This window comes from Pocillopora damicornis, chromosome 1, assembly GCF_964200805.1.
Source record: "Pocillopora damicornis chromosome 1, jaPocDami1.2, whole genome shotgun sequence".
Taxonomy (NCBI): domain Eukaryota; kingdom Metazoa; phylum Cnidaria; class Anthozoa; order Scleractinia; family Pocilloporidae; genus Pocillopora; species Pocillopora damicornis.
Window position 1 is genome coordinate 14,387,900 of NC_142670.1, and position 25,099 is coordinate 14,412,998.

Below are 25,099 nucleotides of genomic sequence, written 5' to 3' on the forward strand. Positions count from 1 at the left end.
ATTGCCTTATATTCATATTAAAAACGTGTATGGTATTGTCTTCAAAGAAGAGAGGAGGCTTTTCAAACTAATTAGATAAATATTAATATTTCTTTTTTTTTCATCCTTTCGTCATCAGAAGAATCATTAACAGTATCGTCACCAACATGGACAGCATCACCAACCTACACAGCTTCACCAACATGGACAGCATCACCGACATGGACAGCATTACCAACATACACAGCATCACCAACATACACAGCATCACCAACCTACACAGGATCACCAACATGGACAGTGTCGACAACAATGACAGTTTTACCAACACCGACTTCACTATCATCATCAACAACTGAAGGTTGCTTATTTTCCGAAAGTTAGGCTTTTTCCGATTTCACTTGACATCTTTTCAGCTTTCACGCCACCCCTTTCTGTAGCGAGGGCTTTGTCTTAAAAGTGTGGGAAAGACAGTATCCAGTAGTCTAATTCGTGTTTCTGAAAAACGCTATTGTGGCTAGCTTCATAACCGAACATAAACGGGTATACAAGAGAAACTCTTTAGTATTTTGAGTAAGGGGTATTTCTTGAGGTAATGTTACCATGATTCCATGATAGAAATCTTAGGAACTCTGTTCTGTTTACTATTATATGCCAATCTAAAGAAAAAAGTTTCGTTGGAAATTTGGAAAAGCAATCTGAATGTGTCTTCCAATGGCTACTTCAGCTTTGTCAAGGCGCACTGATGACAAAGCAGAACCATTCTGATTAACAGTAAGCTAAGGTTAAAAAGTAACAAACTTTTGCTTTTTGTTACAACGGCTTTTAGGTAAGACGCAGGACCTTGTCGCAGTCATTTCTGGCGGAGCTGAGGTGATTCGAGGACTCAAAGAAAACATCACATTGGATGGCTCACTCTCATATGACCCTGAGGCTGCACATGGTGACCAATCGGGAATGAACTTTACGTGGCATTATGGTGAGATCACTGGGAATTACTCCTATGTGCAGGGAAAGAAAAGAGACTTCTTTATTGCGGTAAACGAGTCAGCTTTTCAATATAATAGAAGAGCATCTGGCGTGCGAGTTTACTTGAATACAGAGGCTATGTCTGTCAGTGATATCTACATAGCTAGACTGGTTGTGACCAAAGACTATCGCAATGCTAGCGCTTATCAAGTCATCCATTTCTCGAATGGAGATCCCCCTAAAATATATCAAAGGTAAGAAAGTTGGCGTGTTGTCGATGCTATCATTGTGGCTGTTGCTTGTTCTTTTTGTTGCTACTGATATCCCTATTTAGTTTCCTATTTTCTTATTGCTGCTTCTGCTTCAGTTGAAGTTCTTTCTGTTGATTTTGCCATTGCTGTTGTTGTTGCTGTTTTGTGATGTCTTGTCTTGTATTCCCGAAGTGCTGCTGTATTTTGCCTTTCTTCCTCTGTTGCAGTTATTATGAGCACCATTGTTCTCAACAAGCAAGGCCGTAGTTACGCTACATTGATCTACATTCTCATTTAGTAATCGACATTCGTTCCTTATTTCAGGTGTTTCATAAATTGTCTGCCTAAAATCAGCCCCTCAGTACGACTTAGTGTCCGATCAGAATGCAAGGGATTACAGTGCTTCAAAATTTCTTCATATGAGTGGATACTGTACCAGCGATATGAGGGAAACACGTCCACTGTTTGGCAAAGAAAATATAATTTAGAACTCATTACAAGTACACCTCTAAATGCAAGCAACATTGTTATAAATGGAGGTTCCCTTGCTGCTGGAAATATGTACCGCTTGGCATTATTTATCACAACTAACGACGGTTTATGGGCGATGTCAGCCTACGACATTTCCACCGCGTTACCGCCCACAAGGGGGACATGCTCGATCACTCCGTCAAGTGGCATCTCCTTGGAATCACACTTTAATCTGAGCTGTATCAACTGGACAAGTGACAGCACCCCTCTGTCCTACCGGTTTCAATATAGACTAGAGAACGGTATGTACACTGTGTTATATCATGGCGTCAACAACTCCATAGTTACCTTTGGGATACCGCCTGGGAACAATGCAGAAAACTATACCATGAGATTCAACGTTGTTGTGACTGATAGCTTCGGAATTTCTGCCTCTCCTGTTAATCTAACAGTACAGGTAAGTTAAGTTGGTAGGTTCTGTAATATTGATGTAGTTGGGAAATTTTGTTGACATAATTTTGTCATTTTTTGAAAGCTAGCCATCGGAGGGTAAAAAAGCAAACTTTTTCTAAACATGTAACTTATCCAATATTGACCAATGCTCTTTCTGTAGGTTAAACCTTCCCAGGGTCTAAGACCAGATGAAATCACAAGCCTGGAGGCCATGCTCCAGGAAGTCATCAGAAAAGGGGACTTGGGAAAAGCGGCACAATTAGCAAACTCTCTCCTTCAGATTGTTACACAAGAAACCAAGATGAATTTGGAGAAGAAAATCAAGGTAAATGCGATTACAAATGTTTTATATTTCATGGACGCACTATTCGTGTAATAGTATAATGATATCTCTGCGTATCCAAGTATTTGTACATACGTGTGTTAATGTATTGTGGTACTAATGACTTTTATAATCCAACTGCACTGAGTAGACTACAAATAATACACAGAGAATAATACATGCTCCCGTAAATATGGAATTTTTCTAGGAGCTTTTAACTCGATAGCTCACGAGTGGGCGCAGCGAAAGAGTGAGATGTCGAGTTGAACACGAGAAGAGAAATTCCATATCTACAAGCAACCATGAATTACTTCGTTTATCATACAAACACAATAGCTCTTTACTGAGAAGAAAAGGCGACTTCATTTATGAATTAAAATAAATGAATCGACATTCCCCGAATAATAATCGTAGACTACGTCGGCACTAGCTCCTAAGATGGAAAAATGCGTTGAATCATGATTAAAAAAACAACAATGGTCGTAATTTTCAATTTACAAAATTCTCAGTTATTGACTTTGTCCTTGCCGACAGAAGAGGTCTTTCAGGTAAACGGCAAAAATCGGCTGGTGGCAAATCTTCCAGTTGTCGATTTTCATCCTCAGCCGGGAGAAATGCTAACACCAAAGCCACTGAATATGTAGCTTTCGGTTTTTCTTTTAGTATATTGGTTTTCTTCCCCTTCTAAGAAAGTTTCAACCTCACTGTCTGTCAGCAATACGGATTTTTAGTGTTTTAGCCGCCATAATTCGAGAAAGCTCCGACAAACAACTGTAATTGAGAATTGTGAGGGCTTCGCCTTTAATTAATCAACCAGATCGAGTGGCGCCAATGGAGAGTGACGTGTCAGCAGCTGATTGGCTTTATCAACACACGTTAAAAATAAATCCCTGTGTAACACTGCAGTTTATGTGATAAATAGTATTTATGTGAACTAATTTATTCGTGTATTCGTGCACTCATGTACTCGTATAGTAGTGTACTCGTGCATTCCATTATTCGTGTAGACGTTTATGTTTGTGTACCTGTGCTGTCGTATATTCGCATGCTAGAAGGTTCTTGCATTAACATATATGCGATTGAACTTCATTGCATTTCAAGGTTGTAGACTTTGTAATCAAAACTATTACGTCAGTGAAGGTAAACAACACTGCAGACCTGCTTCAAAGCTCCTCCGTGATTGGTTCTGCCCTTCAAGTCTTAGAAAAAGTCTCTCCCGAGTCATTGGTAGGTAAAATAAGATCGATCGTTTATCATAAAGAATGACACACATGTAGAGGGATATAAAATTGCCACAATCGGCATAAAAATTATTTATTGCTTTTTTCATGAGCTAGAGTTCTACAGCGCTGTCGGTTGTCTTGATTTAGTTTTATAATGCACAGGCTAAAAATGTTTGAGAAAAAATGCCAAAAGGCGTTTTAGAATTCCTTTACCTAAACAAAAGTGGTTTAAAGGCGACGATACCTCTCTAAACCCGGGCTCCTAGAAATAGAAATGTACTGTGCTGAGCAGCAAATAATTCCATGTTTGTTCATAACGCACTTTCAGGAACTGTCATTATCGGCTGTCGATTCGCAAACGACCTTCTTAAGGTCTATCGTCCAGTTGAAGGACGTCGCTGACATGCCTTTAGTCACTCAATCAGCAGAAAACTTAGTTTGGTGTCTTCGAAGTGTGCTAAAGATATCCGCAGAGATGGCTTCAATAGATTCCATCTTAAGCTTCCAAGAGCAGGTATTTTGTTGGCTGTTGTAGTCTAACAGCGATATCTAGTTACATATGAAACTTCAAGCTGCACTTAAGTCGGCTTCCCTCATTTTTAACTGACACATTGCGTGTCAAGCTGGTGCCGCTGTCAAATCACGGGATAAAGTTGCCATTATCGCTACTTACAATAGGTCGTCGCAAACCTTACAAGTGCCTCAAAAAATTAATTTTTTTTTGTAATTGTCCCTGCTAAGCTCTTTTTGTTAGTCTAGCTTTGCTTCTTTTTGTTATTTTTACTTGTTTGCTCGTGATGTTTTGTTTCATTTTACAGGGTGAGAGGTCTGCTAATACTGCCCTAGAAGTGCTGGGAAAAGTTGCAGACGCATTGTTAGCCCTGAGAGTCCCAGGTGAAAACATGATATCGATCTCCACGAGTCAATTGAACATGACATTAGGGCGACATAGCCCGAATAAACTTGCAGGGCTGCAGATAAAGGGTGGAAGTGGCAGCTTCATTTTACCACCATGGCCTGTCACAGGAAGGAACAGAACAAGTTTTGTCGACACCCAGGTAAGGGATTACATCAATATAAGGAACGAGCGCATATCAAAATCGATTTGGTCGTGGGTGACTTCGGAAAGTCTGATAACCCAAGACCAAACGCTTTGGAAGGTACAGTCTCTGTTAGGCATCCTGAACTCTTTTCTCGTTTGGCTTCCATAATTATGGTCAGTTAGCGATAATTATCATGTCTCTTAATCCTCAATACCTTAAAGTCAACAAAAAGTTTTGATTTATTCTTATTGCAGATGCTATCAATGTCATTCAACCCCTACACCTGGGACAGCACCAAGGAGCGAGTCGACTCTGAGGTTCTATTTCTGGACTTAAAGGACAATAAAAGCGAGCTCTTGGAAGTGTCAAGTCTACCAGAAGACATTGTTATCGTTATTCCACCAAAACCTCGGACAATGCCCAAGGAGCTATGGTACTTCACGACGGATGACGATTTACGTTTCCACGAGATAGCTGTCAAGTACGAAAACACTCTGATACAGGTAGAAGTCAAACCCCAAGAGCCAACTGTACATCTGTTTGTTTACTTGCGATTTGGTGAACGGCCAACGACTCGAAACTACGATCTCAATGCCACAATCTCTCAAAATGGACAGTGCGTTTGGACTGCAAGTGCGCATGACAAAAAGGAGAGACAACCAGAATGCTCGTCGAACCCACCTACCCCAATAGCAACATTGGCCAGGCATCCTGGAAAATACTTTCTGGGCGTAAAAAACTATAATGCCACCACGACCACCCCACACAGGAGAAAGAAAAGATCGTGTTTTACAGCTGGACGGCAAAAGCGCTCTTGCGTCGAAGTCAAAGATCCCCCACCTACCCTACCCATGAGCAAAACTGCATCTGTGACACCAGCTTATGATTCCAAAACCGATCAGAACTATACTCTGAGGGTGACCTTCGGTAGCTGTGTATACTGGTCAGCGAAAGTTGAGATGTGGGTAACAAAAGGCTGTCGGGTGAGTCGGTGTAAAGTGTTAACATTATCGAATAATTTTTATAATGTGGAATTAGTTCAGACACTTTTCAGAGAATTCGTGGGTTTCACGTAATTGTGGAAAAATGAGTGCTCCATTGTGATCATCTTCGCTTATTTGGCAACTATAAATCTAGAAGACAAAACTTTGTCGAGCCCGTGTGTAGTCTTCCATCGCAAAAAATAAAATTATTCTCATAGCTAATCACGACCTTTGAATACCTTTGAATGGACAAGACGCATCATTAGCACTGAAAACCGAAACAGTGATTTTCTCTCTGGACAATTCCAGATTTTAGGAGCATTGGACAGATTTATTAACTGCAGCTGCGATCACCTGACATCCTTCGGGGGAAGTCTTTTGGTTAAACCGAATCCTATCGACTTCGACAAGGTTCAAGTGCAGATTCAAAAGTTGCCAGAATCTGGAAATATCAGAGTTATTTTGGCGGTGGCGTTGGTTTTCTTAAGTTACGTGATTGTGCTTGTTATCGTCAGGAAGGCAGACATAGAAGACTCTAAAAATGTAAGTTTTGAACATATTTTGTATTATGTAGAACTTAATACGCTTTGAAAACTTGCAGAATTCATATTTTTCTAAGTATCCTCAAAAAAAAGTTTTTTAATATCAACAATATATATATATATTTTTCTTTAAGTAAGGGAAAAAGTAAAAAAAAGTAAATCACCGATTCATTAATGGTATTATCATTTTTCTTAAGAACGTTTTACCAGTCCATTTGCCATCCTCTCCAGAGAGTACATATGGATACGAGATAGTAATAACTACAGGAGTCTGGATATACTCAGGCACAACAGCTCAAGTTGCTATGGAGATTTACGGTTCTGACGGAAGGAGTGCCATTCTTCAGCTAAGCCAAGAAGAGACTGGTTCAATTGACGTGTTCTTCTCTCGTGGTAACTCGGCCATGTTTGTACTGTATGTTAACAAATCTCTTGGTGTGATTCGAGAAGTGAAGATTGGTCATAACAACTTTGGTGACAGTCCTTCGTGGTTTTTAGAGGAAATTTTCATTCGGGACGTACAATCCAATCAATCTTGGAAATTTATGGTCAGTCAGTGGTTTGCTCTTGAGCGCGGAGACGGGTGTATCGAGCGAATGTTTCAAGCAACGGTATCTCAAATGGACTTTGCCAGTGAGGTTGCAAAACGCTGGCGGAGAGGGCTTATGGAGCTACATATCTGGGTGTCAGTTGCTGCCAAACCAAAGAGAAGTCACTTTTCAAGAGTACAGCGGGTTTCTTGCTGCCTTTCAGTGCTTTTGACATCCATGTTTGCAAACGTGATGTTTTATGAGCTCCAAGGCAAATATGAACAACCTATTCAAGTTGGACCGCTGAAATTCTCGTGGAGACAAGTAGTTACTGGTATTGAAAGTGCGCTCATTGTGGCACCAATAAACATACTAATAGTGCTTTTATTTAAAAAAGCATCCAAAAAGTCCTCGAGTAACAACAGTCCTTGCTATAAGGCTAATTTAATCAAAGGTATCGCCTGGTTCTTGTTTTTCGGTTCTTGTGCTATTTCTGCTACGTTTACAATCTTCTATAGCCTGATTTGGGAAAAGAGTGTCAGTGAGCAGTGGCTGTCCTCAATGCTTATCTCCTTTGCTCAAGATGTCACAATCATGGAACCAGTTAAAGTGTTCTGTACAGCTGTAGTTTTGGCGGCCATTATCAAGATGAAGGCGAAGAGATCAACGGTACCTGCATGTGAAGACTCTAATCAAGTTGAAAGCGGTTGCTCAAAAGAAAGGCTGTGGACGTTGAAATTAGCGGAAGTAGAAAAGATGAGGAAACGCCAGGCCAAGAAACAGAACCTGTCACGTTATTTCACAGAGTTGGGTATCTACTTGGTTTTCGTTTTCTTGTTAATGGTAGTGTGCTATGGAAAAAGAAATGACCATCGCTACTTAATGACCAGATCAATCCGAGATGGACTGCCCAATTTTAACAATGTGAGTAACATTTATTGTGTTTGGAGAAATCGTTAAAAGACTGATATTACCCAACGATTGATTCTGGATTGCCAAACCCTATTTGAAATCTATTTTCACGACATAAACATATCCTCCAAAGCGTAAACACCTCTTTTCTTTATCGGGAATTATTGCTACTTTTCAAGTCCGTGGGTTGTGTATAGAACAACTGTTATGATCACATTTCGAATTTTGGTTAGAATCTGTATCAATTCTTGTCAGACTTTGCATCATAATGGCTTGGCTCCCTTACCTGTTTCTAAATGTTCCTGATCCACCAGCGAGTCATGCCTCCATCCCAGTCGGTGAAATCCGACCAACACATCTCCCATTCTTGACTTTCTTTTTATTTAGTCCGTATTAAAGATCATATCCATAATTAGCGATAAGAAAAGGTGATGCAGTCACAAATTCTAAGTAACGTATTAATTTTTATTGAACTCAGATGGCAGATGACAGGAAGTACTGGAGCTGGCTGCGGGAAGTTTTCATTCCTGGAGTGTTTTCCGGTAGATGGTACAACGGTCAGGAAGAGAAAAAAACAATGTACATTGGTAATAAACGCTCTCTTCTCGTCGGGATGGCTCAATTAAGGCAACTGAGAGTGAAATCGAGTAAGTCCTTTCTTTTATTTACTTTTAAGTCTAACTCACCCCAAAGGAGACGCCCAGAAAATATTTTTTTTTCTGTCAAAGTGTTAGGCATACGTTGTCAAGATTTTGATATTCTACTTAATTTTGTATTGGTCTATACACCTTTTAAAGAGAGAAAACGGGCACAAGTGAATGTCCGGTTTTTAACTAAATTTACCTATACGATAAAGAATATGGGAGATGTGCTATACCTGTATATTGAATTAGTTCCAAAACAAACTTTCTAATAAATGTCCCTTTTTTTATTAAACTTACAGCACCATGCAACGTGTTAAAATACATGAAGACAACTTTCCAGGAATGTTACGAAGGTTATTCGGAAACAAACGAAGACAAGACCGCTTTCTATGAACCGGGCTGGAGGTTTGTAGACAACTCTACAAGAGACGCAGATTTATTTCGACTTTGCCCGAAGCCATGGCGATATCAAAATGCGGAAGAAAGTGATAGCGGGTCAGAGTGGGGACAGTTCTCATTTTATCGAGGAGGAGGATTTGTAGCAGACCTCGGGTACAAGAACTATACGGGGTTCAAAGCCGTAACCACTTTGCAAAACAACGGTTGGCTTGACAGGCAAACCCGGGCAGTTCTCGCACAGTTTTCCGCGTTTAACCCGTCGGTGAATATTTTAGGTGTTGCCACATACTTTTACGAAGTTGAGGCATCAGGACTCAAAGAAGCTGTGGTACAAACTGACATTCTTTCTCTTGATCCTACAAACACAGCTTCATATCAGTTCTATTTGATTTGCATTTTACTATACGCTGTATCCGTTCTGCTGTTTTTGGGAAGAGAATGCTTCAAGCTTTACAATCACCGTTCCCGGTATTTCCAGTCCCTGTGGAATTGGGTGGAGATGTCCCAGGTTGTTTTCTCCGTGTTGGCCGTGGTTTTGAACATAAAACGACAAATCATAGTCTCTTCAACATGGGCAAGGTTAAAAGAAAACAGTTATGCAAATATAAGTTTCAAAAAAGCTATCATTTGGCATGAAGCAGAAAATGTTGTACTTGGAATCCTGATGTTTATCGTCACTGCAAAACTCTTACGAGTCATTCGCTTCAATAAACATGTTGCTGTATTCTCCAAAGCATTGACGATATCTGCACAATCTCTTTCATCCTTTAGCATTGTCCTATTGATTCTCTTCGTGGCATTTCTTCACGCCGGTGTATTGATGTTTGGCACTGGATCTGAGCGCTACTCCTCAGTGCTAAAAGCAGCTTATTTCCAACTCGAACTGACTCTTGGAAGAGTGAAAGCCAGACCAATCAGTGAATTAGCAGAGGTAAACAGCACATGCGCTAAGATATTTGTCTTTGCTATTCTTTTCATCCTAACAATTATCTGCATGAACTTTTTCATCGGCGTAATAAACAATGCACTTCTGGATGCAAAGGATACCGTGAACGAAAGTGAGTTGCACGAGCTCGTTGATGAGGTTCGTTGCAAAGGCTCAAAAGAACGGAACACATTTTTCGATACTGTCAGCAGTAGACTGAGACAACTGAAAGTCTCCCAAGCATCAAACACTGAAGAGAAAAAAGCAGTAGATAGAAGCATTACCCTTGATTCCAAGAAGAGTTCAAAAATCAACTTTGACCAAATCAGTGAGGCCATCAAAGCTTTGAGGGGAAAAAAAGGCCAAGAACCAGGAGAAAAACAGCCGAAATACTCAAGAGGAAAATCATTTTTCGATGGAATTAGCAAATTCTTGAAAACACTGGGAAGAATGAACCATGACGAACACTGCAAAGGTAAAAAAAGGAAGAAAGTTCGATTTCAAGAGGATGTCGCTAACTCTCATCTTCGGAAATTAGAGAAAAGAGGGTATGAATTGTTTCAGCGGCTTGATAGGGTTATGGCGGGTTTCTCAGAAGAGGACGAAGAATATCATTATCTAATGGAAACAATGCGAGCCTGTGACTTCTAAAGAGAGAGGAAATAGATAAATGGTGAAAGGAATAGATCATATACTCGAGAATTAGACTGAAAGATCGGGACTGTAGTCTACATTACCCCGTGATCATTGGCAAATGGCTGAAATGCTTTGCACGTATACGTATTAAATGTGTTCTTTTCTTTATAATTGAATTTCACGCTTAAAATAAAGAAAAACTTGATAAAGGATGGTAACATAGAGGAGGCAACAAAAATGTAGAGGCGATCAAGTAGAAAGAATTTTTTGCCAGTTTCCTTCAGAGTGTATTATGTTTGTATGTAGGTCCATCTAAATTAGATAATTAAAACGTAGCTTCACGACCTGAAGATTAGTTTCTCGAAGCGGTGCTTAGGGAAAGGCCTCGTTAGAATGTCAGCAATCATCTCATCAGTGGCAAGATATTTACAAAAAATTGCTCCATTTAGTGCTTGTGGAGTACCAGCAAACGAAAACTACCCCTCGTCGGTGCTACCCCAAGGTAAAGAAGAACCAGACGAAACTTTTTGTCGCCATTCCTTCACCATCTTCTTTCAAAAATTACTTTTGACATGTACACTCAACCGTCTATGCTATCGCTCGACGTAAAGCGTACTTTTTGATCTCTACAAACAACGGTCTAAAAGCGACGATCAACAGAGAATTGACCCATGGGTAAAAAACTAAAAACTGAGCTTTCCAAAACACTGACAGCACATGTTAGCTCTTTTTTTAAGTCTTCCTCCCCCTCCCCCCCCCCCAAAAAAAAAAGAAAGAAAAGAGAAGGAAAAAAAACATACCTAAATGGGGATACTGTGCACGGAAACAGTTAATCTATTTTGAAACACACAAGTGGAACAATTTTGGCTGGAAATTCCCCGCGCAAAATGGTAAAGTAGAAAATACAAAGCAACCTGTCTGACGCAAAATCTAAGGAAAGAATTGAGTCAATGACAGGAAACAACAAAAGTTTGACGAAGGAAAAATACAGATTTTTTGAACACGAAGTTTATTCAACTACGGATACTTTGTTACCCCAGTAATTTACCATTGACTTTGACAGCTTGAAAACGAAATATCCGCACACGCGCAAACGGTTGAACGCTTTGTCAAGTGATAATAAAGAGCGGGAAGCAGAAACTCATCCCAGCGGCCAGTTTGAAGACAGAGAAAAAGATCATCGTAGAGAGGTAAAGGACCACTAGCGTAAAATGACATCTTTTTTTCGAGGGTAAATCGATTCTCATAGTAAAAGAAAAAAATAAAATATTTATTATGGCCTATAAAGAGGTAATGTGACCAAAGTAGAGGAAAACCTAGTTCAAGTATTCAGAAGGGAAACCTCGAGGAAAAACGAAATCAGCAAGGTGAGATGAGTCAACCAGTTTGTGAACAAACGTTACACTTTGTTTTTTTCTGTAATTATACAAGCTGTCTGAAGACTTTCTGTCAGGCGAGCTTACTACGTACACATTGTACCGCAACTTTCCTGGTCACTCTTTGATCATCTCAGTTTTTGTTGGATCTGTGAAGAGTTAACTTTTCCGCTGTTTGGCGGGACTCAAGGGAAAATTTCGGTTGAGAAGAGGTGGTAAACTTGAAATAAAGGCCGTTTTAGACGAGTAGAAACTGATGGAAGTTCAAGAGTAAATCACAACCAAACTTTTTTATAATCGATACTGAAAATCTGCTTTTTGGCTTCGCCGACGAGAAGCACCTTTCTATAAAAGGTGTCATTTTGCGTCGGTAAAAAAACATTTCCTCTGAATCATGACCTTCTTAATAGGGAAAACAGGTCCCAAAAAAGAGGCAGAAACCGCACCCACGGCCGTAAGGTTTTTCTACCCCTTTTCACCTTATAACGTTGGCCCAAATGAAGATGTGTTCGCTAAACTTTTCAATGAAAGTGCGCACGTAGAATAGAAAATTGTCGCTCGAAAGACGTTCACAAAACTAAAAAACCATCAAATCTGAGAAAATTTCCTCTAAAACATTTAATAACCGTAAAGTCAGGGATGTCGCTCTTTAAAGAAAAAATTTAGTGAGCTACAATATTATCACAACCATTAAGATCTACTACGTGTGATGGCTTAACTCGCCGAGTTTAAATCTAGTTTCAAAACACATTATAATCAGCTTTAAAACTCTACTTAAAAGTACTGAGTGTGGTAATGTTAATTACAGTTTTCGATATATTCAAAAATTGAGACTTCTCCCCCGTCATCGCATAAGTATTGAACAATCGAGTCAGTAAAAACTGTCTAAAATACAAAACGTGCACTATATCTTATCACAGAAATCAAATATTTGTCCAGACATTCAAAACTGATTAAATCAAATTTGAAACTTATTCTCCGGTCTCAGTTTCTGTCCCACTCAAATATTTCCTTTGATGACGAAAAGCAAAGTTTCTACAAAAAAAAATTTCTTGGTATTTGGAGAAATTCTTAAACCCAGAAAACAGAACTTAAGCAAACATTAACAATGACGTCAAAAACTTAACGATCTAAGTCACAATCTCACTCCGAACATTATCTGCGCCTTCTCCACCATGAAACAGGAGAGGAGTGGAACCGAGGCAGCGGTTTGGGTACAAATTCATTGAGCTAAAAAAGTTTCGAAAACTATGAAAAAATGGCAAAAGTTTGTATAATTGAGTATGAGTGCTTATTTTTGGCAGGATTTGGAATGTATACCAGCATAAAATTTGTCTTCTCCGTTTAGTGAGTAAGGAAAAGCTATAACTATCAAGTTCTACCCACCCGACAAAGCTTGTCACCTGGAGTTCCTTGAGAAACTTTGTCAACATGATGTTTGCGTAAAAAGAATCCGTAAAGTCATTCCGGAACCTCTCCAGATTTTCTAGGGTGCGAAATGCCCTGGGTACGAGATTGAAAACTGCTAATGGAGAGGAAAAGGGTTGACAGACACGGCTTTAAGAATTAAACGCATTTCTAGTTTTCGTTGATTGAATAATCAAGCTGTACTTTACTATCAGGTAAAATCAAGGTCTAAATAAAGAAGAATCAAATCTATCAGGGACAGCGTTTGTTGATTTGTTTCCTTTGGGGAAGGGGTGGAGTTTAAGGATTTTACACTTCTCCCCCCCCCAGCCCCTAATAAGGCTCCGTAATATTTTTAAGAAAACCCACTCATTTGCAAGAAATTTGCAGCCAATATTATTAAGTACACTTATATACTTTATTAGCGACGACTGATCCTTCTTCCGTTTCCCCTGAAAACCATCTATTCCCCACCTCACCCATCAGCGACAAATAATGAATTGTTTCTCACATACGATTAGTGGTGGTCATCCAAGCTTGCCCATTCCCTGACCAGATTGGCCAGATTTGTTTTGATAAACTCATATTCATATATAGGTTTTTTAGCTCTTTGGAACGGGAAGAAACGATTTACGGTGCGGGTTTCAATATTTTGGTGAGCATCGAATGTTGTCTCAAAGTATCAAAAACATACCAAATCAACAAAAAAAGTTAGAACTGCAGGAATCAACGGAAAAAAATAATTTGGAGAATATCACTTTATTGCATTTTCATCCTTAATGTTACTCAATATAGTTCACGTTAGATGTCTGTGACATTTCATGGTTTAAATACTTATTGAAAAGGATATTTTTCTTTTCTTGATGGCGTCCGAAAAGCAACTAATTTCCTTTCCTTAAAGCTCAAAATATATTAAGTGTTGACGACTTGTTCGCTTTTTGTTTCGACAAAGGACTGCTAGGAGAGTTCCTTAGCAGGTGAGGGGAGGGTCCTACTTCAGAGTGTCTGGAGTAGATTTTTTTCATTTCAAAAATTGTTACTTTAATCACTCTGGCAAAGAAAGGGGGTGATATTCTTTCTAGTGCTTCATTCCCGCCCCTCCCCTCCCCCCTTTTTTTTTGGATGCACTCACGCGCTATAGTTACGCATCTGTGTTGTTTTGCTAAAGGCAGTTGATTTCTCTCCCAGGTTCACCATAATGTAATGATCATATGATATTTCTGACATGTCTTGTTTTAATTTTTAAGTCAACCACTAATTAGCCAACTAATGTTACTCAGTCATTAAATGACGTCAAGAGACGATTGAGGTATGTCTGAGATTAATGCAAATGGCTTGAACATGGTCAGAGATATCAACACTTGGTTACGATACGAGAATAAAATGAAATTTTTGGGTACGGCTGTATAAACTCGGGTGCCACTTTACAATATACCATCACTTTCAAAGAGGATTGCATAAACTAGAAATCTGTAAAGTTTCTCAGAAAAAAAGCAGTAATACCTAAGACCATTTATCCGTGGTTTCGATATTGTTCAGTGTCGTCGATAACACTCGTTGATCTTGAACTTCCAGCTGCATGACAAGAAGAAATGTTCGCGGTAGAAACTGCTTAAAGTTAGAAAGAACGGTCGATCAAGAAGCGCGTATTGTCCTGAAAAGAGCTAATGTCCATGAAAGTGATTGGCACTAATTTCATGTCTCGCGGAGGGGAAGTCAGAAGAAAAATTGGTGATCACTTAAATAGTTCACTTATCCAGACAATCATACTCACTGTTAGCTTTAATACCTTTACCTCTCGACTAATTCATTATTTGATTCTTTCTTTATAAAGGTGGTATTAAAATATGGATTCCTCTGTGAGTAATGTTTAAAACCTTCTCAATATTATTTGATAGTTAACGCTTCTAAATTCATCGTGTTGACTAATTGTACATCCAAAATACAATCTTCTGGCAAATATTTTCTATTGTGTCAGGTGTGTAATCTGTTATGGTCCATTGGCAAAGAAAACGCGGTGTAATTTCAGCAAATATTACCTATAATATCTTCTCGTTGATTATAATTAAAAAGGTTTTTGAAAACTGGAACGCGAGTCAGTTTGTTTATTCCTCAAAGCTGGATGTTTTGTCTTTTGTTGACACGTTGTCGAGTAACCAATTCGGCAGTCATCGCGCACGACCAGAGGTTAGCGTAATCACTTACGTAAATACGAAGCCAAAACATTGACACTCAAAAGCTGCAAACTGTTTACAAAGTGAAAACAATCGAGGGCACCCGCGTACGTGCAAACTTTCCTGATCAGTTGGCTGACGGTTGTTAAGATGCTCTCGGTTACACTACTTTTATTATTAGCTGAATGAGGTAAGTTTCATTTCGAAATATCATCTTTTCGGTAGAAAGGTATTTGAGATTCTCGGCTTCAGCGCAGCACAATTCATAATTGTGTTTAAGATTGTAACAATCCAATCCCTTGCCATACAAAGGTCTCACGCAGTCTCTAAACTTATAGAAAGTCAAACACAAAACTATCCGTCCTAATTTATTTTGTTAGACATTTTAGAAACTTCTGATATGCCTGGGATAGTTTAACAATTTCTCTCAGAAGTGGAAATCACAAAATCACAGCTACATTTCTTTCCAAATAAATCTCTCCTAACTGATTTTATGATATGATCACTTCTTAAACAACGCAGGTATTTTTACTTATGCAATCACAGTGACTAACTTTGTTTATTCAATATGAGGCTAATTCCCATAGTTTTTGACTGCTAAGGAATTCAGTAATCACTAGAAGCTTCTAGTGTTTTGAATGAAGACAATTAACTCGTAAAATTCCCGATCGCAGAATAATGAAATCTTTAAGCGATGTGGTTCTTGATGTTTTCCTTTCTTTCAACATCACGTCAAAATGTTATGGCAGCGAGATCTAGCCGTGTAGCTCAAGGGAAACCATTGTAACAATAAACTACGGCAAAATTATTAAAAAGAAACGAGTTGTGCTTGCAGTGTAAACTAGGCTAATAGCTCAAGTTAAACTTTTTCAAGAGATTATTTTTTTAATTGTGGCAATGAGTACGCAGCAGATTTATTCGAAAACGATGATTGAGGGTAATTGACCATTTGATCTATTTTTCCATCAAAAGAAAAACAAACTTCCGTTAACACGAAAAGAGGAGGCAGACCCTTGCGATTTCTTTATTCGCGCGACGCCCTTTTATTTTCCGCTGACTGCACGAAAAACAACTGCAACAGGAAGTGCTAGCTTGAAAGCTACATGTCGTCTAACATTTAATTCGAGCTTAGAGCGTGGTTCACGGCTATGTTCATGATTCTCTCTCTTCTAGAGGCCTCAGTTTCCCTAACTCTGCATTCAATTGCTATTGTTCTGCTTTTGTTCTGCTCGTTAGATCTTTTGTTTTGCTTCGTCCCCGTTGCCGCCGTCGTCGTAGTTAAAGGTCTCTAATACACGGTGGCGGCGACTTGGTAAAACAAACGATTTAATAGCCTAGCAGCTCAGCACATGCGTTTTAAAGCTTTGTATATTTCTTAGCCATCTTCTGTAAAAAAAAATACATAAAAAATATGTGATCATCAAAATTCGTCTTATTGTGAGAACGGAATCCCAGAAAGAAATTTGTATAAGTTAGTATTTGGAACATAACGATTTCCACATTCGTCATGCCCGGAGTTGAGGTGACAAATCGATACGAACACGTAGACACTCCATCTACCCACACGATCGCCGACGAGCTGCACAATCGGAATAAAACTGATTCAGCTACCAGCTGATTATCTGAGTGGTGTGTCCCTTCAGTAAATCGCGCAAATGATAGTGAATCTCTTTTCTTTTTTCTCTTTTTTGTGAGACAAATGGGACCTTCTCGATCCAACCATCCAAACAATCATATCGAGACAGAGAGGAGGCATCGATTTACCATTGCAGAGTTCGCACTAAAATTTCTCACATATTGTGCTCTGTTCTTAGGCAAGTCTCTTTATCCTCATAGTCCCTCGCCTCATCTAGGAGTTGAAATGAGTACCGGCGAACTGACAGAAAAACCTGACGAAATGCTGAGCAAAGGGTTGGATGGGGGGAAGGGGGGGAGGAACATGTCACGGACGAGCATTCCAGCCAGGGGGAGAATTGCTATACTTCTTGTCACTTGACGCTACAGAAACAAGAATAGGCTGTTGCTGGATGGGCATCTTGGCTCGAGTACAGATTTATCTCTCTATGCACTCAATAAGAAATAAATAGCGCGCATCGAGGCAATGAAGTTTTTTTTTCTTCATCTCCGCTTCATACCGAAAAATTCCAACATCGCTTTGTCAATGTTCACAGTTTTTATTTGGTCTTTCATAACTACTTTGATCCAATTCATTTGATCACTCAGGACGCTTTCTGCCAATAATTTAAAAATATCTTGCTTTTAATCCTTTACTGGCTATTTGCACAAATTATCTAGCTAGTCATTCACTCTTATTATCCAAGGAACTTACTTAAGAAGATGACCGTCTCATTTCTTAAATGAACAAAGGAAAGCTGCCCCCACTGAAAGGCCCTTGACTCCAAGCCCCCCTCTTCATGATTAATGTCTCCTTCCTAGTTGCCATGAATAAATTCTTTGACAGCCAATGATAAGTTTTAATGAGGTAAAGGGCTGTACAGTAATAACATCCCTACAGCTCCGCTTGGCTACATCTAAATATTATCAATTGTTCTTTTGATTCGTAAAAGTTGATCATTATTCTCTTTTTGACTTTTTTTATTTTCTAAATGTCCATTATCTTCATTATGGGAAACTCTATTGATTGCTGTTACGCCACTCGTCAATACAATCAGTGTTTCTTCCCGTGTATTCGGTCGTGTTCGTACACCACTCGGCGAGTCTGGTACAATTACGATGGTCTGGAGACTGTGCAACCTTTGATTGACATCGTAAAGCCTGAAAAGGGTGTGATCTGAAAGTTTCCGAAGTATCCAGCGGACATCAATGCAGACAAAGAAATAGCGAGTGCACTTGCATTAGTTAGAGTATCATTACACATTAAAATGATATGTTAATATCACAATATTAATGTTGAGGATTGCTTTTCATAAACCTGTAGAGAGAAGCTAAGAAACTAAACAAATTTCTTTCCTCGGCAAAACTGTACCCAAAAATTTCAATACTTAAAACTTGTTGCTCGAAACTGGAAAAGCCAAGGAGACCATGGTGCTGAAATACATGGGCCACTGGATGCAGGCCTATTATTTAAGGAAAAATGATAAGCAGTCTCAGTTTGCACTGAGAAGAAGTAGTCGTACGGCTTCACCGTTGGAAGTCTGGACACAAGGCTAACAGAGACGACATTTTAAAAATGCTCTGCAGGGGAGCCGAAGTTAAAATTCGCGTTCATGAACGGATCAGTGTCCAAGCTCCAGAGAGCATACAAGAGTCTAAACTTTTCGTGCGTAGGCTTCAAGGACTAGATGAAAAGTTTGTAAACACAATCATTAGGAAAAATGAAATTTTTTACATGCCTTTTGCATGCTCACTTATATGAAGAATTATGCAAAAACTCTTTCTTTCCACAGGCTGCCTGTGTTACAATAGCAGCTCTGATGCAGTATTTCTTGATGGCCGTTTTCTGTTGGATGCTGATCAAGGGAATTGACCTCTACTTCTTCGTTGTGAAAGTTTACAACAAAGTGTACATGTATCACGTCATCTCATGGGGTAAGTTTATTATTTCACAATTTGCACTGGAAACTGTAATCATGCCTACGGATCGCCAAAAATGGTATTGTCAGGCAGTGAACTGTTTCGATTTTCTTCCTTTCTTTGTGGGTAGGTCTTCCAGTGATGATGGTGGCCATTTCACTTGGCATCGCTACTGGAAAAAAGAAAAAATGTTTACAAAGTTATACGAGTGATAAATAGTGAAAAAAAATTCAACGGTTTCTTCGTGCTCTTCTCCTTTTATTTCGTTGCATTTAATTCTTTGTTTTGTTTTTGTACATATTTTGAAATCGGTACCATTTCATTTGCTGAAAATTTGTGTTTCTTTCTTTTCTTTCACTTCTTCGAGTTCAGTTGCTGACTTTCCTCGACTATTCGTCGCCTTTGTGGCTTTCATTGAAGTTGTGAGTTTATGATTAATGTTGGTGATTTTGATTGGTATACTAATTGCTGCCAAATATTCTTTCTCTGCTATTTAAAAGCGAATTAAGAATTTATGATATGACCCCGCGCAACATTTACCATTTTTCTTTTCCCATTTACTCACAACAAACTTTGGACGTAGCCGCTGTTTGCGGGGATGCTGGTCAATTTTTACCCATTGATATCTTCACAGGCATAGGACAGCTTCATAAATTCTCCAACTTTTCCTATGAAAAAAAATTCTACCCCTTCCTTGTTGATGTTTTCTCATTGTTTCACATTGCCTTTTTTTCTCACAAAAATAACTAAAAAAAACATCGAGCAAGATGAAAGGAGCAGGAAGATTTGGAGATATTAGGAGATAACCAATTTGTCGCAGCCATCAGGGGAAAACTACCATTCTCAGCAAATACGATAAGATTGACAACACAAAACGAAAACAAAGTAGTGGAAGAGGTTTTCATGTTCTCCAGTGAGGCTCTATTCGCCAACCTTCCTCATTCCTTAATCAGTAAGGCCTTACGATATCTAAAAATGAAAATACATTGTTTAAGGAAAATAAAGGAATGTTTTCTCTTTAACTCCTAGAATTGACATCAAAGCATGCGTGGTGATGATTCCCCTACTGAGTGTCACGTGGCATTCGGTCTCCTCTCGCCTGTACATGAAGCTTTCGTTTACGTCTTCACCATACTCAACTCTGCTCAAGTCAGTATTCGCTGGTAACTCTCAAAATTATTCAATCTCTATCATTATTTTACTTTCTAACCAAGTGAGACACCATTACAATGATCACATGATAATTTTTTGGAGTTTTGAAAACAAAAATGCAGTTAGCTATGCAAGAGAAGGAAGACTTCTTTTTCAATTATAAGATACGCAATTTTCTTTCCTTCTTGAAATCGTTATAGGTATTTGACTAATTTGTTTGCATATTGCAAAAATTAATGATCTTGAAATCATTTTCATGCTGCAGGGTTTCCTAATTTTCGCTCTACACTGCATGCGAAACATTCAGGTAAGAAAAAAACTTCAAACTGATAATTAACTCCATATCATCAAGTTTTAGAGTTTCGATAGATATCCGAGTACATGTGCTAAGAACCGAATTTCGTGTTGCTCGTCTATCTGCAGATCAGAGAGCGATTCAAAAGAAAGATGAACATCGTTTTTCCATCTTCTTTAAAGAACAACTCCATAAGGAAGAGCCACAGGTCAATCCAAATGAGGTTGGGGATGTATGGGCAATTGAATTGCTGTCTTGTGCTGAGTTTGAATCGAAATCGCACCTAACTTAAATAACTGGATCCAGCCTACCGGAAATCACAGTCAATTACCTAGTACAATCACTTAGTTGACAGCAATAAGTCGGTTACGATCGATCTGACTTGCTCTCTGCAACTAAAAAGAGTTCTTTCTTTTCATTATTGTTTAAGCATTCAACTAGCTGTAATTGTTATGTATGCTCTTTACGATAACAAGGTTGTTTTTGGGGCGATCGTATATTTGTAGGCAAGATTAATCGAAATAAACCAATGTATAAATTTAAATTTCTAATAGCTCAGTATCTTGATGACTTTCCTTCGAATAAGACCACAGTCCACTACAGACGAGGCGGGAATTTTTCTTTAAGAAGCACTCTAGCACACAGCTTTAATTGAATGTATTTATCTTTCGATTCTTGCGCGCTAACTTTCTGCACTTACTGCATGATTATTTCATATTCGACGTTTCACTTAGTGAGTTTATAAACTTCTCACCAAACACTGTCATTACTTTAAACATTAAGCTATGGATAATAATTGAAACTATAGGTTTCTAGAAATTTCGAGAATGCCTAGTCATGCGGAAATGCATACCAAGGGACTTTCTGGAGCAGTTTATTAGGTTACGTAGTTATGATGTAACACTAACAATATAGTTGTGTTGTAAGCGTCCGGAATTTTCGAGAGTACTTTGTACATAATTAAATACATCGCAGCTAGGACTGGGGAATATTCTGGACTAAATAATTAATTATTCCATGAGCGTGGAGATACTAAGAAGAAATCCGAAAACTGAAAACCAAGAAGAAATCCTTTGATTGAGGGTTTGCCGTGGTATGAAAATAATAATGTACGTTAATTGACACACGAGCGAGTTATTCCATCAAAGTTGAAGGCATACGAAGTAATTAGACCCACCAACTGAAAAGTATGTCATAAGGAAGATGAATAAATGGCAATCATTTCCATTTATGCATACGAACAGATGGCGTACTAGCTTTAGCTGCCGGTTGATAAAACAGAATTTGTTTAAGACAACTTCCATTAGGCAGAGCTCATAAAGAAATTTACCATTCTTAACATCAATTATTTTTGAGCTACTTCTTTAAAAAACTTGACCTACAAAAAATATTTAAACGCCTTGAAGTTTTTCGATTGTATTAGTAAACAATGCTCCACACCTGGTGGAAGCTGCTTTTTGTCTATTGGTCCGACTATGACAGAATAAGAAAATGGAGACTTACGCCATGAACATGTGATCAGAGATCATGATTTGCATTAAACTCTAACTCGTGCAAAAGGGTTTTATGGGGATGCCGCAAGTCCGCAACTCTCCTGTGGGATGAACGAAATATAAGTGTAACGATAACTCTGAACAACAACCTTTGATTTTCTTGGGCATGATGAAGTGGATGATAAATGGTGCTGAATACGGCAAAATTTTCAAAACCCTTTTAATGTGCTGTGTGCTAGGTAAGTAAGCTATGACACCGTCGAAATTGACTTTCAATTTGAAAAATGCTTATTTCGATTCTTACTCCTACGGAACTTTAATAGCGAAACGTACCAAACTCTACACAACTCCTTCTAATTTATTTGTTAATCATTAAAGCAAAACTTGGGGATTCTTTTATTATCATCATTATCTTTATTATAAGTTTCTCAATATTTTTCACTTTCCATACAATGCCAAATAATTGAGAAAAGCATTACCCGGAATGACACATTCGTACAAGTGTAAAGACAGGTATTGACAGCAACCGATAATAGTAACGTGCGCCCGATGAGTTGCGAGATGAGTACAATTGAGTCCAACAAAGTGTGCAAATTTTTTTTAATAGTTGTGCACTAGGCTAGTGCCACCTTAATTATATCTCGACTTCCCATTTGCAAAACATTTCTATCGATTTTGAAACTTCCTGTAAAACTCAGCCAAACCAATCCGAGAAAAAAATGTCAGGTGGCGGTTATATGGTACTCTTGATTAAAACAAAACCCACCGGACTCTAAAGATGCCCGCATTAAATGCGGGTATCTTTAGAATCTGGTGTTTTTTTTTTAATTGAGAGTGCCAAATAACCGCCACCAGAATTTTTTTTTTAATTAGAGAAGGATCTCTTATAAATTGGGTTCCTTGAAGCCCTTAATACAAAGCAAAGTAATCAGAAAGCAAATAGCACAAGCTAGAGATTGGCGCAGTGGTCATGTTGTCTGCGTCATGGTTGTCTACACAAAAGCTTTGGCAGCCACATTTAAGATAGCTTAATTGCCATCGTTTTATGCCATTATGACAAGATGTCATAAGGGAACCACGTTTCCTCTTCAGATAGCTGCTGAACGTTCGACGTGCTTAGACAAGAGATCGAACTTAATCATCAGGGTGTACTTAAAATGATATTAAGTTACACAGATGCAAAGTTTAAAATTCTATCTGGGGTTTGGAAAAAAACATGGTTGAATTGGTGTACTTTTTCGTTTCTCGTCCTATGTTAAAACATCATCGGTAATCATGAATTTCGATGGCTCTGAACGAGCCGTCGGTGGTTAAAGTGACGTGCACTCACAGTAAAATAATTAAAACAACCCTGAAAATTAAGCAATTTTTATGTATTAAATTCTGCAATGGAACTCCTAACAACCACGTAGAGACTCTTTTTTGATTTAAGCTTAATCAAAAAAATTCTGTCGTTGGCTTTTAATAAAGTCCTCTTGTTAGTCATGTTTAAGGGATCACCTCAAAATTATACAAGCATCACGGGCGATGATGTTACTTTACGCCTCGTGTTCTTCATTCCAGGATCATGTACAATGAATACCAACCTAAGGGTTTACTGAGAGCCTTCGCGTTATTCAAATATCGCGGAACCCAAACCGTTTTAGCTTTCAAATTATTATTCAATTATTAACACTCAGGGTAGGTGACTGCCAAATGCTCACCAAGTTGGATGTTATGGACAATTACAACATATTTCCGTTTTAAATTATTCATCTTTGTAGCTGAAAACAAACTTTATACTTATCTACTTGCTCTTCTTTTACACACACACAAATATATATATATATATATATATATATATATATATATATATATATATATATATATAACTAACTGCAGACAGTACTGTTTCGGCCTTCTGGGCCTCATCAGTGCAGTGCTGATGCTAGGATGGAGGTGGGGCAATAAAGCCACCCCAAGTGACCTCACACATGTGGGATCACTTAAGCCATGCCAGAGTGCTTAAACTAGAAAAACTAGTGCGCATGCATAATGCTAGCAGCAATGACTCATCCTAGTAGAGTGCTCAATTTGGACATGAAAGCAAAGCTTTATATGCCAAAGAGCTATATCTAACTGCAGACAGTACTGTTTCGGCCTTCTGGGCCTCATCAGTGCAGTGCTGATGCTAGGATGGATATAATATATATATATATATATATATATATATATATATATATATATTATATGGGTTCCACAGGTTCTGCGGCCTGCTGATCCATAGCTTTGTAACACCCTAGAATATGGAAATTTCCTCAAAAATTTTGAAGACCAACCAAGGTTCAAATTGTACAGAAGTTCTTTTTGAGCGGTCAGATTTGAAACCCGATTCCTTCGCTTAAAGAAACAGCTGTCGTCCGTTTCGAATTGTTGCAAGCTAAAACGAAACACTATTTTTCTTCTGAATAGCGCATTTCACATCCTTTTCATTATTTTATAATTTGGTTGCACTTGAAATGACCCGTTTGAGAATTTCGCGAGGAACGTTCGCGAAGGTCTATCGTATCCTTATAAATATTTTCCACATGTAACAAGTTTTGTTCAGCTGGTTGGTAAATTGCGGAGATGCGACACTTTTTTAAATTTCTCTGTCTGCTTCCTAGGAAGGTTATGAAATTCTTGGGTAGATATCAAAGGGCATGAAGCAAATAGAATGCATTAGCATCGTCTAACTCGAAATCTAATAACCTTTTTTATTGTTTCAAATGTTATTCTTGAGATAACAATCAATTTATTTGCTTATTCTCTTCCACAGTCATCCTTCATTTGTTGATGGATTTGCCAGGAACAGGTTAGGCAGTGTAATTTCAATCTTAACATTTATGCACCTTAACATGAACGGTAAAGAAAAGATAATATCTGACTGATTATGCCAATAATGAGCCATAGACTTGCTGTTAGAATTACATCGGACTGTGATTTAAAACGTACGTTGGAGAGCAAAACAAAAATTCAATGAATAACGGTGCTATTACCCTGATCTCCCCAATTTCCACTTTTAAAACGTTACGTAGCCTAATTGTAATTTTTGCTTCAGTGAGGTAGAGGATTTTGATGCCCATCGTTTGCTATTAAAATTAATTGTATAAAAAACACTTTTTCGTGTCCATCATCAGCATTATTCCATACTGTAAATGTATGAAAATCATATATGTGCACTGCGGTTAATGAACAGTTATGAAGACTACTCAAGTAGTAGTAGTGAAAATGTGACCTGAAAAAATAAATTCAGCTCCCAGTTGGCCTGTTAGCTCAGTTGGTAGAGCGCTGCACCGGTATCGCAGAGGTCAGAAAGGTTATTTAGTCTCCATAGAAACAGAAGAAGAATGGCAGTTTATCAATCG

The 25,099-nt window shown here is 38.5% G+C and overlaps 3 protein-coding genes across 3 annotated transcripts; all 3 read left to right on the forward strand.

Annotated features, from left to right (window-relative positions):
• The first annotated feature begins 291 nt into the window (after nucleotides 1-291).
• On the forward strand, nucleotides 292-7,311 carry LOC149052205 (polycystin-1-related protein-like). Its single transcript, XM_089180404.1, has 11 exons — nucleotides 292-358; nucleotides 809-1,202; nucleotides 1,524-2,127; nucleotides 2,284-2,448; nucleotides 3,547-3,672; nucleotides 3,997-4,182; nucleotides 4,487-4,726; nucleotides 4,966-5,694; nucleotides 6,004-6,237; nucleotides 6,434-7,090; nucleotides 7,285-7,311. Exons 1-11 carry the CDS (start codon nucleotides 292-294, stop codon nucleotides 7,309-7,311), a joined length of 3,429 nt encoding a protein of 1,142 aa, XP_089036530.1.
• A 16-nt stretch (nucleotides 7,312-7,327) lies between these two features.
• Nucleotides 7,328-10,504, forward strand: LOC149052206 (polycystin-2-like protein 2). Its single transcript, XM_089187985.1, has 3 exons — nucleotides 7,328-7,690; nucleotides 8,157-8,325; nucleotides 8,622-10,504. Exons 1-3 carry the CDS (start codon nucleotides 7,328-7,330, stop codon nucleotides 10,295-10,297), a joined length of 2,208 nt encoding a protein of 735 aa, XP_089044111.1. The 3' UTR covers nucleotides 10,298-10,504.
• An 8,990-nt stretch (nucleotides 10,505-19,494) lies between these two features.
• On the forward strand, nucleotides 19,495-21,448 carry LOC149052207 (uncharacterized). Its single transcript, XM_089186251.1, has 3 exons — nucleotides 19,495-19,936; nucleotides 20,191-20,232; nucleotides 20,349-21,448. The coding sequence occupies exons 1-3, from the start codon at nucleotides 19,828-19,830 to the stop codon at nucleotides 20,510-20,512; spliced, it is 315 nt and encodes a 104-aa protein (XP_089042377.1). The 5' UTR covers nucleotides 19,495-19,827; the 3' UTR covers nucleotides 20,513-21,448.
• The last annotated feature ends 3,651 nt before the right edge of the window (nucleotides 21,449-25,099 follow it).